Here is a 16,945-nt window from a genome sequence, read left to right on the forward strand (position 1 = left end):
CGTGAATCTTCTCTGAACCCTCTCCAATGTCTGTATATCCTTTCCTTTCTAAAATAAGGATCCCAAAACTGCACACAGTACTCCAAATGAATGCTAACATTGCATTTGCCTTCTTCACCACGGACTCAACCTGGAGGTTAACCTTTAGGGTGTCCTGCACAAGGACTTCCAAGTACCTTTGCATCTCTGTATTTTGAATTCTCTCCCCATCTAAATAATAGACTGCCCATTTATTTTTCCCATCAAAGTGCATGACCATACACCTTCCAACATTGTGTTTCATTTGCCACTTCTTTGCCCATTCCCCTAAGCTACCTACGTCTCTTTGCAGGCTCTTTGTTTCCTCAACACTACCAGCTGCTCCACCTATCTTTGTATCATCGGCAAATTTAGCCAAAAAGGTCTGTTCAAAAGGTTGAAAGGAACAGCTAAACAAGCCTGATGCATTTTGGAAACAAGTCCTGTGGACTGATGAAGTTAAAATAGAACTTTTTGGCCTCAATGAGCAAAGGTATGTTTGGAGAAAAAAGGGTACAGAATTTCATGAAAAGAACACCTTTCCAACTGTTAAGCACGGGGGGGTGGATCGATCACACTTTGGGCTTGTGTTGCAGCCAGTGGCACGGGGAACATTTACTGGTAGAGGGAAGAATGAATTCAATTAAATACCAGCAAATTCTGGAAGCAAACATCACACCATATGTAAAAAAAGCCGAAGATGGAAAGAGGATGGCTTCTACAACAGGATAATGATCCTAAACGCACTCCAAAATCCACAATGGACTAGAGATGCAAGCTGAAGGTTTTGCCATGGCCCTCACAGTTCCCAGAACTAAACATCATCGAAAATCTGTGGATAGACCTCAAAAGAGCAGTGCATGCAAGATGGCCCAAGAATCTCACAGAACTAGAAGCCTTTTGCAAGGAAGAATAGGCGAAAATCCCCCAAACAAGAATTGAAAGACTCTTAGCTGGCTACAGAAAGTGTTTACAAGCTGTGATACTTGCCAAAGGGGGTGTTACTAAGTACTGACCATGCAGGGTGCCCAAACTTTTGCTTCGGGCCCTTTTCCTTTTTTGTTATTTTGAAACTGTAAAAGATGGAAATAAAAAAGTTTTCTTGCTTAAAATATTAAAGAAATGTGTCACCTTTAACTTTATGCCTTTTGGAAATCAGTTCATCTTTTACTCGCTTAGCTATTCACAGTAACAGAAATTTTGCCCAGGGGTGCCCAAACTTTTGCATGTCGCTGTAATCCCATGGGCTCTTATCTTGCTCAGCAGCCTCATGTGCCGGACCTTGTCAAAGGCCTTCTGAAAATCCAAGTACACTACGTCTACTACTAATATCATCTTCCAAACTTAAAACTGAATCCAAAGTCATTTTACCCTTCTGAAATCCCCCCTCATAAAACGCTAGAACACCTCTTTTTTTCCAAAACATAACTCAACCGCTCTACTACCAAACGTTCCATAAGTTTACACAAATGGAAAGTTAATGATATTGGTCTATAACTAGAAGGGATCGACAGGGGTTTCCAGCTTTTAGAATAGGCACTACTACTGTCTTTTTCCATGAGGAGGTGAAGATGGCCGAAACTCCAAATATGATTTAAAAATTTTAATATTATCTTAAGAGAGCTGCCAGCCGTATGATTCAACACACAAAACATATATCATCATGACATGTACTATTAATAGTTTTCGTAAATCCAGGCAAAGAAAACTCCACATCACTGATAGTATCATCGCTACAGATAGCTTCCAGCACAGCAGGGGCCGTAAAGGGGCCGCGCCAGCGTCTATCCCCGGGAAGCTGGCCCGGCTAGGATCGTCCCATAACACTTTCTGCATCGACACTTTGTGAGGAAGCTTCAGTAAGTCCTGCAGGGATCGAATTAACCTTTCAATCAATCTGATATGCCTAAGGACTGAAATGTATGAATCTGCTTTTTGAGGAAATACCACTTGTTTAATAATACGAGAGAATCTGCAGATGCTGGAAATCCAGCGCGACACTCACAACATGCTGCAGGCAATCGGCAGGTCAGGTAGCATCTTTGGAGAGGAAGAAAGAGCCAATGTTTCGAGCCGAGACCCTTCATCAGGACCGGGTTAAACTGTTGTACATTCTCCAGTGGCTTCATCTGGCACTGAACGGGTTAGCGCTCGCCCAAGGAACTCCTGCCAAAAGCTCTGGGGTGCAAGAACAGGTGAAACCAGTTGTGGGACTGCCTTGGAGCAGGAAGATCGACTCCATGCCTGTCAGTATTGTCGAGATTCTGATTGTTTCTTCTCCTTTTGACACGGGAACATCGCAAGTCAGTGTTTTGGTGCTGACAAACCTTCAGCTGGCGGAGCCTCGACCAGCGAAGCAGCGATTTTCCGGAGAAGTTACATGACTTCAACCTCACCCCTACACAGCCCGTCACTATCAGCAGTAATTTCATTCACACTACCACTCAAAGAATTTTCAGATTAACTCGAACTGCTTGGGGCAGTCGGGCCGCTTTGTGCCCCCGTGGTTCCCGAGCGGGAGGGAACTGCGTTCTGTGCCGAGCTCTGACTTCGGCAGAAGGTCATTAATCGCTGGCTGAACAAGTCCTTCAGTCGCCATCAGCAGGTGGGAGGCTCGAGAGGACAAAGTCCCGGGGCGGTGACAACAGCAGTGAACTTCACGGCACACAGACTGTGAGAAAAATCTGTTCATGGTAACTGGCCGGTGAGTGTCTCCTTATCACGCGGTGGTGAGCAAACTCCGGCTGACAGGTAGAACACTGCATCACAACACACAGGTGAGAGATAGAGGCAACTCGTAGTGCTGCGGGGGCTACAGAAAGCCGGTGGGGTGGTGGACACTTGTACAGTAGCTGTGGAGAAAGGGGCAGAGCAGGGAGGGAGAAGGGAGAAAGAGGCGCTGGGAGAAAGTATGGTGGGGTGGGGGGGAGTGGAAAACAAGGAAGTGAATCAGATACATTATCACCGACTTAAATGAGGTGAAATTTAGCAAATCAGACAGGATTTATGAAGAGGAATAAACAGTTGATGTTTCGGGCGGAGCTGGATGAAAACATCTCAGCCCGTTTCTTCCTCCATAGATGCTGAGTTCCCCCAGCACTCTGTATGTCTTCCCCCAGCACTGAGTTCCCCCAGCACTCTGTATGTCTTGCTCTGGGATTTCCAACGTCTGCAGAATATCTTGGGTTTATGACTTGAAATTTGTTGTTTTGCAGCAGCAGTATAGTGCAAAAACATCAAATTATTATCAATTACAAAAAATAATAGAGCAAAATCAAAATAAATACTTGTTCTTGGATTCCTGAACATTTTAGAAATCTGATGGCTGTCATGGTCCGGTCCGTGAAGTCCGCATTCAGGTTCACGGTCTGGTCCATCGATCTGTATTCCAGGTTTTCTGGTTTTCCCTTGTCCTGTTGTGTGCCTTAATTGAAGCACATGATTCTGATTTTGGGCTGTGATATAAATAGCTCCTGGGTTCAGCTTCATTTGCTGGCAATGGAGTGGTTGAGTTGAGTTGTGACTGGAAAATGGTGGAGAGAGAGAACATCAGGGAAAGAGCCAAGCTATTGAAGGAAGTTTTTGGCGAGAGTGGAAGTGAACTAGAGATGGAAGTTGGAGGGAAAGAGGAACGGAATGGAAAGAGGAAGAAAAGAAAGCAGAGGTACGGGATATCAAACTCTGAGGAGTCAGCGGATGATCAAAGCTGGACAGCAAAACAATGGAAAGAAGATGAGATTCAAGCAATTATAAAACTAAGTGAAGATGAGGCGTCTTTTGGTGATTGGAACCCGATTTGTTTGACGAAGATGCTCAACAAAATTATAAGTGAGATTAAAGGAGCAAAGATTTTACAAAATAGATTGCTATTAGTGATTTGTCGGGATAGGGTTCAGCAAGGCAAAGTGATAAGATTAAGTAAAATAGACCACAAAGAAGTACGATGCTCAATACCCAACAATAGAAAGTGGACTAGAGGAGTTATTTCAGGGATATCAACAAAAGTTACTGTGGATGAGATTAAACAGAACATAAAAAGAGCAAAAATTATTGAGGCCAAACGTTTGGAAGTTACAAGAAAAGGGAAAAAGTGTGATAGTTTATCGGTAATGATTAACTTTGATGAAGAGAGATTGCCACCGTTTACTTAGGGTATATGTGTTATGCGGTTAGAATATATATACCACTGCCTTTAAGATGCTATAAATGTCAGAAATTCAGGCACGTTGCGGCGGTCTGCAGAGGAAAACAAAGATGTAGGAGATGCGCTGGAGAACATGAATATGGGAAATGTGAAGCAGGAGCTAGGCTGAAATGCTGCAATTGTGGCGAGGAACGCAACACAGCTTATCGAGGGTGCATTTATAGCAAGAAGGCAGCTGAGATACAAAATGTAAAAGTAACTCAAGGAATCAGTTATGCAGAGGCAGTGAAAGAAGTTAATGAAAAAAAGGCTGTCAAGCAAACGTATACAGGGAATAATAAACTGGTGAATTGTGAGAGCTGTAATATGAAAAATAAGGATACACTATGAATGAGTAGAAAGGAGTTTGTGCTTTTTATGGAGGATGCAATTAATTGTTCAGTGCAAACAAGCAAAAGAACTGAGAAAATTAAAATTATCGTCAAGTCTGCAGAAAAGTATCTTGGTATTAAAGGGATTAAGTGGGAAGAAGTCAAAGAAACGCTGAATGGAGGATCCAACAGTTCACAGGCAGGGGAGATGGAATCTTAATGGCAGTATACTTATCACAAATGGTCAAGAATTTAAGAAGTGTTTCAGAACTTAAGGAAAATCCTCAGATTTTATGGTTGAAGCCCAGGGTAAATGTGCAGAACTCCAACAACAAATAGAAGTACCTGACAAGAACAATTGTGAGTTGGAAAGAGATTGGAAAATGGAGGAAATTATTACAAGGATACAAAAGGAAAAGGAATTTGTTGCAAATTGAATTATCTACATTCAGGTTATAAAATAAAAACATGGAAGCAAATGAAGAAGAACTCCGAGGTCTCAGTACAGTAAACAACTGCAGGCTATGATCCAAGAAAAGGAAAACCTGAAAAAGCAGATAGACTTGGAAAAACAAGAAGGTTAAAAGTATAACGTGCGATAATTACTATTCTTTAACAAGATGATTTTAGTCTTACAAGTGATGTAGATGAAATCAATGTAATTGAGATAATGCAACTTCATTAGAACATGCAACAAAATTAGGGAAGAATAGCAGTTTGTGGCATTATCTAATGAGCGCATTAAGCATTCACGAGGAATTGCAACTACAGAGTGATGCTAATAGAGAACTGCAGGCTGAACTAGATAGTCTAAAGTAGAGAACTCCAGGACATATTTGGTTGGAACACCACAAGTCTAGCAGGTGGCAGTAATGCAGTGAAAACTAGTTGCCAACTGCCATAAAACAAAGAAGAAGTTTCATTTGCTGGACTGTTCCTGTCCCTGCCCCTGCACTGCTGTCAAGTTCAACTGCTGGAGCAAGGTAAGGAAGTATATGTCGTTGTTTTGAACTGTCTCTGTGTCCATGCCTTCGCTAGGTAGGTCTGGCTATTTACCGCTACCTAGTGTTGGGAACTGTCTCGTTGTGTTCAGCATTCTGTGTATGAGTCCCAGCCCTACATCCTGTTCACAAGGAGGGGTCCTGGCTCTGTGTTCCATGTTCCTGTCTCTCAAGCCCAAGGCTCCGCGTTCCTGTGCTTGAGACCAAGGCTCTGCGTTCCTTGTCCCTGCATTCCTGTCTCTCCCTCGACCAAGTCAAGGCTCCCAGCTTAGTGTTCTGAGGTTCCTGTTTCCCAAGACCATGTCATGTCTTCGCCTAGTTCTGGGGTCTGAGCCCAAGTCAACACCCAGGTTCTGGGTCCTTGGCCAGTCTCTGGCTCAGAGTCCAAGCCCAAGCCTCATCATGTCTTCACCTCGAGGAGCCCAAGCCATGTCCAGTGCTGTAGTCACGTCCTCGCCTAGTTCCGGGGTCCGAGCCCGAGTCAAGACCCAGGTTCTGGGTCCTTGTCCAGTCTCCGGCTCGCAGTCCAAGCCCAGGCTCCTAGTTTCCAGTTCCTAGTCCTGGTCCCACTTACCTAGCCAATGTCCTAGCCCAAGTTTGTGTTCTTGTCCCAGCTCCTAGTCTGCATCCATTCATGTCCCTAACTCTAGTCCTGTCCTGTTCCTAGTACTTCAGTGTCTGTGTCTTGCATTTGGGTCCACTCCCATCACCCCCCCCCCTTATGTGTGAGTCTGCAGGATCCTGTACCTCCTGCCTGACGGTAGTAACAAGAAGAGGACATGTGCTAGATGGTGAGCATTCTGAGTGATGGATGCCCCTTTGAGGGACAGCCTCTTGAAGATGTCCATAGTGTGGGGAGGGTGGTGCCTGTGATGGAACTGCCTGAATTCACAGCCCTCTGCAGCCTTTTGCGATTCCGTGTGCTCTCCGTACCAGGCTGCGATACAATGAGTCAGAATGCTCCCCACTGTACATCAAAAGGAAATTGCCAGTCTTTGACATACAATATCTCTCAAACTCATAATTAAGTAGAACCACTCATTCAAAGTTCAAAGCAAATTTATTATTAAAGAACATATACGTCACTACAAGTGTACACACCTGAAATTCATTTTCTTGCGGGCACACACAATAAACACAGTGCAGATCTGTGTAACGATCTGAAATGGAAATACCATTGGCATTAAACACTTGAATGCACCTTTTTAAAAAAAAACGAGGCCATCCTCTGTCATTTCACTGCTCAGGTATAAATATGTACAGAACTAGTGGCAGCAAGGAAGGACCACGGGGAGTCTCTGTCTGAGTGAGTAAATTCTGACTGAAGGACACCATGAAATGTTCAAACCATCGACCGGGTGAAAACTTCTGCGATCATTTTATTGTTAGATGATTCTGACGATGATAATTGTGAAAAATCTGCCATTTTCTACAGCACAAGAAGGCTGGAGTTGAACTAGAGTTGCAGGGGGACGGGAACCAGAGTGCTTGGGCACGTAGTGGAGTGGTTTTAGGGAAAGATGATGCTAAGCCTACATACAAAGACAGGAATTGAAAGGTTGAGCAGCTGAGAATAATGTTCTGAATATCTCTATTTCAATACCAGTAGTATTATAGTTAAGGTGAATGAGCTCAGAGCAGGGATCAGCCAGTGGAATTATGACATTATAGCCATTACTGAGACTTGTTTGCAGGAGGGGCAGGACTGGCAGCTCAATATTCTGGGGTTCCATGTTTTAGACATGATGGAGCAGGATGAGTTAAAGAGGGAGGGGTGGCTTTACAGTCAGGGAAAATGTCACAGCTGCACCCAGACAGGACAGATTGGGGGGCTCATCTACTGAGACTATATCGAGGAATTAGACAGATGACTGCTTTAATGGAATTTAAAGTTACAGGGACTGTCGGAGGAGAGGGGTAGACAACAGACTGTGCAGCAGCCCAGTGTCTAACGTAGATGGTAATGTCGGGAGTCTCAGTCCTAGAGTTGTACAACAGAATAACAGGTCCTTGGGTCCAATTTATCCCTGCTGACCAAGAACAGAACAGAGTGGGTGTATCCCAAGCTTACACCATTGATGAATCATACAAATTGTGGAGATTGGATAGAAGGGATATAGAGAATTATGGTCCTGGTGCAGGACAATGGGAGTAGGCAGTTTAAATGGTTTCAGCATAGACCAGATGGGCTGAAGGGCCTGTTTCTGTGCTGTACTTCTGTATGACTCTATAAATGAATGTTAGTTCAGGATGCTTGGAGATTCACTCTGCTGTGTTCTTTTTCACCTGTATTTAGATTTTGGATGAAGAAGCAATGTCCATCTTCAGAGTTATCACCTTCTTATTTCTAAGTGCCTTTGGACGTTTCACTGAGCAATGCTGTAAGTAATCACCGCTGATTTATACACATATCCCCTTCTTCCCTCATCCCTCACACAGGGTGCTCGGTGTGACTGGCGAACCAGTATTGTGAACACCCTCCCTTCTCCAGACCCATTCCTCACTTTGCCATCCCCTTCCCCATCTTTCCCACTATGTTCCCACAGAGACTGCTCCTCTGAACATTTCTTGTGTTCTTGTCCAGTCACCATATAGCAGGAGCATGCATCCACACAAAGATGGACATCCCCTCGACTTGACCCAACATTTATCTCTCTTCACTGTCAGTCTGCTTCCCCTCTTGAAGCCTAAGACCACAGAGTTTTAAAATGTAATCTTGCCTGAGTTCTCAATGCTAGTCAGTTCCAATGCACTTCTTTCCTTTCCAGATCAACATGGACCTTACCTGACTGGTGAACATTTCCCACACTCCACCATGACCACTCTAACTGTTCCCCTAAGCCCCCTCCTTCTCCTCCTCCTCCCCTCTTCCCCAAATAGGGAGCATCGCCCACACTTTGCCCCCCTGCTGTGTCTATACTAACTCCTCTGATCATCAACATAACAACCCCATGCCCTCATCCAATTAAATAATGCAGGAATTGGTCACTTATGTTTTATGCAAAGCCACAGTACTTAGCATTGAAAAACTTTGGAACAAAATTAACCCAACCTGTCTTTTGAGAATTGACTGGATTGAGTGCAATGTATCGCTGTTCCCCATTACTACCTCTCCAGCTTTATTTTCCAGCAGTCCAATATCTCACCTTCTTTTTACTCCTTATATATCTGAAAACATTACTGCTATCCTCTTTATTATACTTATATTATCGTATAGATTATTTCATATTTCATCTTTTCTTCTGTTATTGCTTTTTCAGTTGTCTTCTATTAGTTTTTAAAAGTTTCCATTCCTTGAGCTTCCTGCTAAATTTTGTTACATTGTATGTCCCCCCATTTGCTTTTATACTTTTTCATTGGGATGAAATGGTCTTGCATCTTCTGAATTGTTCCCAGAAACTCCTGCAATTGCTGCTCTACTGTTCTCCTGCTCGTGTCCTTTTCCAATTAAGATCGAGCAGATCCTATCTCATGCCTCTACAGTTCATTTTACTCTACTGTCATACAGATATATCTGATTTTAGCCACTCTCTCCCAAACTGCAGGATGGTTTCTTCCATACTGTGACCACTGACCCCTAAGTGTTCTTTTACCATGCTGTTAAATTCCTTTATCTTGCTGTTAAATCTGCCTTGTTGTGTTTTCCCAGCTGTCTCCGAGTCTGAGCAGGCTGCCGTTGACACCCTCATGCAGGTGTTACAAAAGAGCGCAGAGGACGACTCTGTGGACCCCGACCCCACCACCTACCTCGGCCTGCGCTCCACACACAGACACGACCAGAGAGTTGAAGAGCATTTCCTGGAGCGGCTTAAAGCAGACGCCATTCGGAAAGTGACTCAAGGAATAGGTACGGCACTGAAAGACGTTCACTCGGTGGGCATGGCTAGAGATGTAAAACTGTGAAATTGTATCAGTCAGCTGGCATACTGAGGACCATCAGGCACCACGAAGGTTAAAACAAAACCAAGAGCTACAACCTGCATAAATAAAACCCCAAAAGAAAGTGCATCAACACAAAGAGGCAACGTATAAGATAAAGGTGGACTGGAAGGAGAGCTGGAGACTGATTGGAGTGGTATGGAAATCAGTGGAATTGAATGTGTGAGAGATACATGCCATATGACTGATACAATACGACCCGCTCTGTGTCCCTGGTCAGTTCAATGGCTTTCCTTTCCTTGCATTCGATCACAATTGGCAGAGGTGTTGAATGGTGTCAACATCCAAGTTCGTGAAACACTTCACGTTGTCCCACCGACTGTTGATTGTAACTGACCTTGTAGCAAAGGGAACATCGTTCTAGAACACAGAACGGTCCTGGACAGCCCACTTGGCCCTCAACGTTGTGCCAATTTGATACCAATTTACAATGAATGCCCTTCAGTGTGTCATTCGTTTCTCCCCTTCCCGTTATATTTGTGTGTCAGAATCACATTGAATTTTCACTGCCTTATGTCATGAAATTTGCTGTCTTTGCGGCAGCAGTACAATGCAATGCATAATAATAGAGGGAAAAACGTGAACTACAGTAAGTATATCTACCAAATCTCTTCAGACTCCTAATGAATTATAGCTGCTGTTTTGCTGCCTTTGGAGCTGCATCAATATGTTGGGACCAGGTTAGATCCGCAGAGATCTTGACACCCAGGAACTTGAAACTGCTCACACTCTCCACTTCTGATCCCTCTATGAGGATTGGTGTGTGTTCTACTCTTTCTATCGTGCATCTAAACCCTCGTCCGTTCCAAATGGCCTGATTCCACTACAACCCAATATCCCATTCTAGGAACCTAGCACTCTCTGTGTTTATTTGGAAAAGATACTGCCCCTCACATAATCTTTATACTTTCCCCCATAACCTTAAATCACGTCCTCTAGTGACAGTTAGAATCTATCCTGTGCAAGAGATTCTGACTGTCAACCCTGTCTAGACCTCTCGTGAGATGAGAAATGTGTCAGGGCGCTTTCAGCCTTTGACTCTCTTGGGAGAACAACACAAGTTTGTCCAACCTTTCCGTTTAGCTTGTACTCACTAATGCAGGCAGCATTATGATAAATCTCTTCTGCAACCTTTCCACCGTCTTCATATCCATCCTGTACAGGGTGACCAAAAGCGCACACAATACTCCAAGTGCGGTCTGGCTAAAGTTTTGTACAACTACAGCTTGACATCCTTCCTCTTATATTTAGCAGCCTGACCAAGAAAGGAAAGCATACCATTCACTTTTGCTGCCATATCTGCTTGCTAAATCACTTACAGGGAACAATGGACCCCTTGGTACATCAGTGCTATTAGGGGTCTGCCATGTACTGTGTAATTTCCCCTTTCATTTGACCTTCCAAAGTGTAAAAGCTCATACTTGCCCAGATTAAACTCCAGTTGTCCCTTCTCTGCCCATTGATTTATATCCACCATCTCCTCTTAAACCCTGTTCCTTAATGTCAACAAGACAAAGGAGATGGTTATCGTCTTCAGGAGAACTCGCACCCCCTTTATATCAGTGGGGTGCAAGGACTTTCAAAATCTTGGTAGTACTCATATCGCACAACTTCACATGGTCCCAGGACACATCCTACACCAGAAAGCCCACCAGTGCCTCTACTTTCTGAAGAGGCTGAAGAGAGCTGGACTTTGCACATCTATACTCAGGTCATTCTACAGATGTGCAGTAGAGAGCGTTCTGACAAGTTTCAACACTGCATGGTATGGAAACTGCACTGTGGTGGATGTTAAGGATCTACCAGAGGTAGACAAAACTTCCCAAAGCATCACTGGCACCAGCCTACCTGGAATAAAGGACATAAACAAAGGGGCTGGAAAAGGGCCAGTAACATCATGAAGGATCCCATGCACCCTGCTCATGGACTGTTTGTCCCACTCCCATCAGGGAGGAGGCTGTAGCATCCACATAGGAACACCAGACTCAAAAACAATTACTTTCCCCAAGTAGAAAAGCTGATCAGGAGCTCCACCCACCACACACCCCCCAACCACCAGTAGTTTATCTTTCCTGACAGTCACTTTATGTAGAGACATCCCTGTGCCTATAATTACTTCATGGACATACAATCATCTGCAAACTTACTAATCCATCCATCTACTTTTTCATCCAGGTCATCCAAACAACAGAGATTCCAGTGCATATCCTTGCAGAACACCACTGGTCATAGACCTCCAGTCTTCCATCTCTGCTCTCTGTCTTTTATGGGCAAACTAGTTGCAAATCCAAACTTGCAATTCACCCGGAGTCCCATGCCTTACTAAATCCCATGTAAATAACATCCTCTGCCTTACACCCATCCAGCTCCTTTGCCACATCTTTAAAAATAAAAGGCTTGATCAAGTTTGTAACACATGACTTGACCCACTTGAACCCAGGTGATTGTCCCTAAGTGGGCCATGCCTTTCCAAATGTGCCTAAATCCTGTCCTTTAGTATCCTCTCCAATAGCTTCCCTACCACAACCATGAAGATCACTAGCCGTCCATTACCTGGATTAGCTGGTCTTTAAACAACTCCTACATGTCAGACATGGACATGTCCAACAGTAACTCCTGCCAATCAACACCCCTTAGCTCCTGTCTCGTCCTGTCATCATCTGTCCTCTTCCAGTTTAGTACCTTACCAAAAAACTTGATTTTATCCTTAGAAATAACTATTGTTAAGTGTAATTTCATTTTTGAATTTTAACTGTTTTCTCCCCTTGCTCTGCAGGAAGTGCTCTGCCCACTGGTTCAGCTGCTCTCTACGTGCTGGCTTTTAGAGCTGGCTGTCTGGATCCAAGCAGCATCTCTGATGGTCAGGCACAGATTAATATGGTGAAAATTCTTGGAGAGAAGTTCAATATGGAGTACCAAAACCTAGGTAAGTTGTAGAACAAGACCATCACAAAGTTAAATTGCAACCAAGATTGAGCAGAAGGAACCATTTTTTGGCTTCTGCTGATACCACCACATGATTGGGGGCAAAACTGTGCATTGTGGTTAGTGCAACACCGAGTGGTTAGTGAACCAGTGAACTGGGTTCATTTCCAGATGTCAAATTCCAGGAGTTCATACGTTCTCCCTGTGACTGTGTGGGTTTCCTCAGGGTGCTCTGGTTTCCTCCCACATTCCAAAGACATACGGGTTAGTGGGTTAATTGGTCACATGGCAGTAATTGGGCAGCACAGGTTCGTTGGGCTGAAGGGCCTGCTGAAAGGTTCAAAGGTTTATTTAATATCAGAGCATGTATTTGTTATATAACTTGAAATTCATACTCTTCACAGACATCCATGAAAGAAGAACCCCATAGAATGAATGATAGAAACATTGAAACCTCGAAACCCCTTCTCTCTTCACACAAACAGCGGCAAATGCATCTTACTGTGCTCTATCTCTAAATAAATAAAATTTGAATTAAGCACCACATAACACAAACAAGTAGTTTGGCTTCTTATGCCTTTTGAAAACATGATGTAATCATTCCCATTCCTCACTCTTCCTTCAGATATTTACTCAATTTCCTCTACTGGTCACACATCCCCTTCCACAGACACCATCAGCTTTGGGAGCTGGATTTATAATGAATGTCAGTCCTGTCATGAGAAAGAGCAGGCACTGGGCATTAAGTGGAGACGTGTTAAACCGAACTGCTGGCAACTGGTGCCAATAAGCATCAAATTGCAGAGCTAAAGAAAATGGTGCATCTGCTGTAGAAATGTCTGAAGATGAATTGTTTCTCTATCTTCCCCTTGTTTAATCCTCTCTCCCCACCTTCTTACTCTGATTTCTTGTCTCTTTTTCCAGTCCTGATGAAGGGTCTCTGCCCGAAACATTGACTGTTTACTCTTTTCCATGGACGCTGCCTGGCTCGCAGAGTTCCCCTGCATTTTGTGTGTGTTACTTAGATTTTTAGCATCTTCTGATTTTCTCTTCTTTGTGTTTCTTTATCCTAATGAGAGAGGAATGTCCATCACTGAGTTATCAAAGTTCAAATAAAATTTATTATCAAAGTACATATATGGCACCATAAACAACCCTGAGGTTCTTGCAGCCAATCACAGTAAATACAAAAAATACAGAAGATCCAGTGAAAGACCACACTCCACAGGGTGGACAACTCATTTATTGCATCTGAGCATCCATTTTTAAAGTGTGATTGGTCCTTTTAGAAGTTGATCAATCACTTCTCTGAAGTTGTGATTGCCACCACTTCTTTAAGCAGACTGGATAATTTTTATGAAGATAGAACAACACAGGAACAGGTCTATTTCCCTCCAATCTTGTTTGTTGATGGGCCTTCCTAAATATCTCTCAAACGTTGCCATTGTATCTGCTTCTATCACTTGTCCTGGCAGCACATTCCAGGTACCTGCTACCAGGTGTGAGGTTCAAACAAGAACTTGCCTTGTAACTCTTTTGTAAGCATTCCCTCTCTCATCTTAAATCTGTGTCCTCTGGTATTTGTCATTTTCTCCTGACTGTCCACTCAGTCTCTTCCTCTCACAATTTTGTGTACTTCTGTCAGTCCTCCCCTCTGCCTCCAACAGACGGGAGAAAACTGGTAGTGTCGTGGTTAGCCTGGCGCTTTACAGTACAGGCGACCCGGCTTCAATTACATGCCACTGCCTGTAAGGGGTTTGTACGTCCTTCCTGTGACTGCGTGAGTTTCCTTTGGGTGCTCCGATTCCCTCCCACAGTCCAAAGACGTACTGGTTGTTCGGTGAATTGGTCATTGTAAATTGTCCCATGATTAGGCAGGGGGATTGCTGGGCAGCTTGGCTCACAGGGCCAGAAAGATGTAGTCTGTGCTCTATCTCAATAAATAATTAAAAACAAGCCAAGTTTGTCCAACCTCTCCTTACAGCTGCTACCCTCTAATCCAGGCAGCACCCTGGTGATCCTCCACTGCAGCCTCGCCAAAGCCTCCACATCAATGCTGTAGTGTGGAGACCAGAACTACACAACACTCCAAACGTGCCCTCACCAAAGTTCATTACAACTACAGCATGATTTCCTGACTTGTACATTTTCAAATATAGTGCCTGTGATTCTGTCCTTGTGTTAATTCACCCAAGCTCACCTGGATGACTGTTCTCAATCCGACATTCCTAGCAAGAGGTTGAGACTGTTCATTTAATGTTGAGGAAACTGATAGATTGTTCTGAGTAATGACTCTTAGTTACCTGGGTATTTCCTTTCAATATTTTTATTAATATTATATAAATTGCATGAATACAAATACAAAATTCATAAGGTTACAAGCAAGTAATACGAATTACATAACATTTAAATCACAGTAATATGATCACAGTATCCCATATTCCAAATCAATCATGTTGGAAAAAAAGATTGAATTATGAAATAAAACAAAATAAAATCTACCCCTACTACCAAAATGAGCTGGTTGCTAAAAAAAGAGAAGGAAAAAAAAACCTTACCATATATTATAATAATAATAGCTCAGATCCATACTTTAATAACAGTTCAAAGATTATAAACGTAACTCAGAAAGGGTCCCCATAATATTAGCAAAATCATGTTTAGCATCACAAATCAAACAATGAATCTTCTCTAGATCAAGGCACAACATAACGTCAGATAGCCATTGAACATGAGTGGGTGGGGCGGCCTCCTTCCACTTGAGCAAGATCGTCCTCCTGGCCATAAGAGACATAATGGTCAATACCCGCAAATTAGATGGCTTCAGTTTTGTAGCACTAGCCTCAACAATACCAAACATGGCAGTCAAAGGATTGGGCTTAAAACTAACATTGAAAGGTACAGAAAAAGTTTGAAATACATCTTTCCAAAATTTTTCAAGCCTCAGACATGTCCAAAACATATGAAATAGTGTGGCCACTCCATTAGTACATCTATCACAGCAAGGGGAAATATCTGCATAGAAACGAGAGAGCTTGTCTTTAGACATATGAACTCTATGTACCACTTTGAATTGTAATTAAGAATGACGAGCACATAATGATGAAGAATTAATCTGCTACCCGGGTATTTGAATATCCGTTCCTCCCTTTTGACCTCATGTTGTGTCTTTGCTGCGATCTTGCTTTTTTCCTCATTGTATATCATCACCCCTTCCCTTCCGTCCTTCCTCCTTTCTCTCTCTAGTCCAAGTACTTCTTTTTTCATCACCTGCTTACTCCAGTTCACGTACCTTCTGTCCGTAATCTGTCTCCACATCTCCTTCCAATCCACTGTTACCATTCTTTGCCACCCTGTGATCCTACGTTTTTTGTTGGGGGAGGTATTTTTTCATGCACTTTGTACCTCTTGACTTTGTTTCACTCTCAATGGTGATTGCAGTAGCTAGGGCAGTGCTCTTGCCCTTGTTTACTCTGGTCGTTTTGCCCCTTCAGTTGTACCATAGATGAAAAGCCAAGCTGCTCAATTGTCTCTCAGGCTGCAACTAAACACCATGTTTCCATATTGCAGGGTCCCACGGACACCCTCTTATAGACTTCTACGAGATCTCCTTAGCAATGCTGGCGCTCTGCATTGAAAAGCAACCTGTCCAAATCCCCTTTGTGGATAAAATCTACAGCAGGGTTATGAGTCACAAAGATCCATTTGGAGAACACTTCTTTATTGGTAAGTGAAATTTCAGAGATTATCTGCCTGGTGTCAGTGGTCGCATGACCAGGTCTTGTGATCTGCACCAGCTGCTCTAGACCACCCACCACCTGGTCCCATGGCTTCACGTGACCCTGAATGGGGAACTAAGCAGATACTACACCCTGCCCAAGGGTGACCTGCAGGCTCGCAGAGAGGTGGAGCACCTTACACCTCCTTTGGTAGAGATGAATCTCCTTGCTACCACCCTTTTCCTGCAGTAGGGTAACTAAAACCTGAGTACAATATTCCAGATGAAGCCTCACCAATGCTTTATATAGCTGCAACATAATGTCCCAATTTCAACACTCAGTGCCCGACTGATGGAGGGAGGCCAGGGCACCAAAAGCCCTCTTTACCTAATGTGCAGGTTCAGCAGGCTATTAAAGAAAGGGATGATTAAGTTGGCTTTCATTGTGTGTGAGTGGTGTGCAAGGCAAGGCAAGTTTATTTGTATAGCATTTTTCAAACTCAAGGCAGTTCAAAGTGCTTTACATAGAACAAGATATAAAAATCAAACATCAAATTTCAGACAATATAAAGAGAATGAAATCACACAAAAAAATTGAAATAAAAGTTACAGTGCAGGAGATTCTAATTAAAAGCCACAGCAAAAGGAAAAGTTTTCAGTCTCAATTTTAAAGAGCTTAAAGTTGGGGCAGACTTCAAGTCATCTGGAAGGTTATTCCCGATATGTGGAGCATAGTAACTAAAAGCTGCTTCACCACGTTTAGTTTTGACCCTGGGGACGGTAAACAGACCCGCCACAGACGACCTGCGAGCTCGGGAAGGTTCATGAT

The 16,945-nt window shown here is 43.4% G+C and overlaps 1 protein-coding gene across 2 annotated transcripts in view; it reads left to right on the forward strand.

The window, feature by feature from the left end:
* Positions 1–1,649: 1,649 nt before the first annotated feature.
* Positions 1,650–16,945, forward strand: part of LOC134350195 (transcobalamin-2-like) — a 41,004-nt gene continuing 25,708 nt past the window's right edge. Inside the window, exons 1-5 of one of the 2 annotated variants that reach the window (XM_063055180.1) lie at positions 1,650–2,795; positions 7,831–7,915; positions 9,184–9,381; positions 12,250–12,399; positions 15,969–16,124. In XM_063055180.1, the coding sequence (XP_062911250.1) occupies positions 7,849–7,915; positions 9,184–9,381; positions 12,250–12,399; positions 15,969–16,124 (571 nt within the window). In that variant the 5' untranslated portion in view covers positions 1,650–2,795; positions 7,831–7,848. The remainder of the gene's footprint in view (positions 2,796–7,830; positions 7,916–9,183; positions 9,382–12,249; positions 12,400–15,968; positions 16,125–16,945) is intronic. The other variant, XM_063055178.1, reaches the window with a different exon arrangement.

The sequence above is a fragment of the Mobula hypostoma genome, chromosome 8 (assembly GCF_963921235.1).
Source record: "Mobula hypostoma chromosome 8, sMobHyp1.1, whole genome shotgun sequence".
Classification (NCBI taxonomy): Eukaryota; Metazoa; Chordata; class Chondrichthyes; order Myliobatiformes; family Myliobatidae; genus Mobula; species Mobula hypostoma.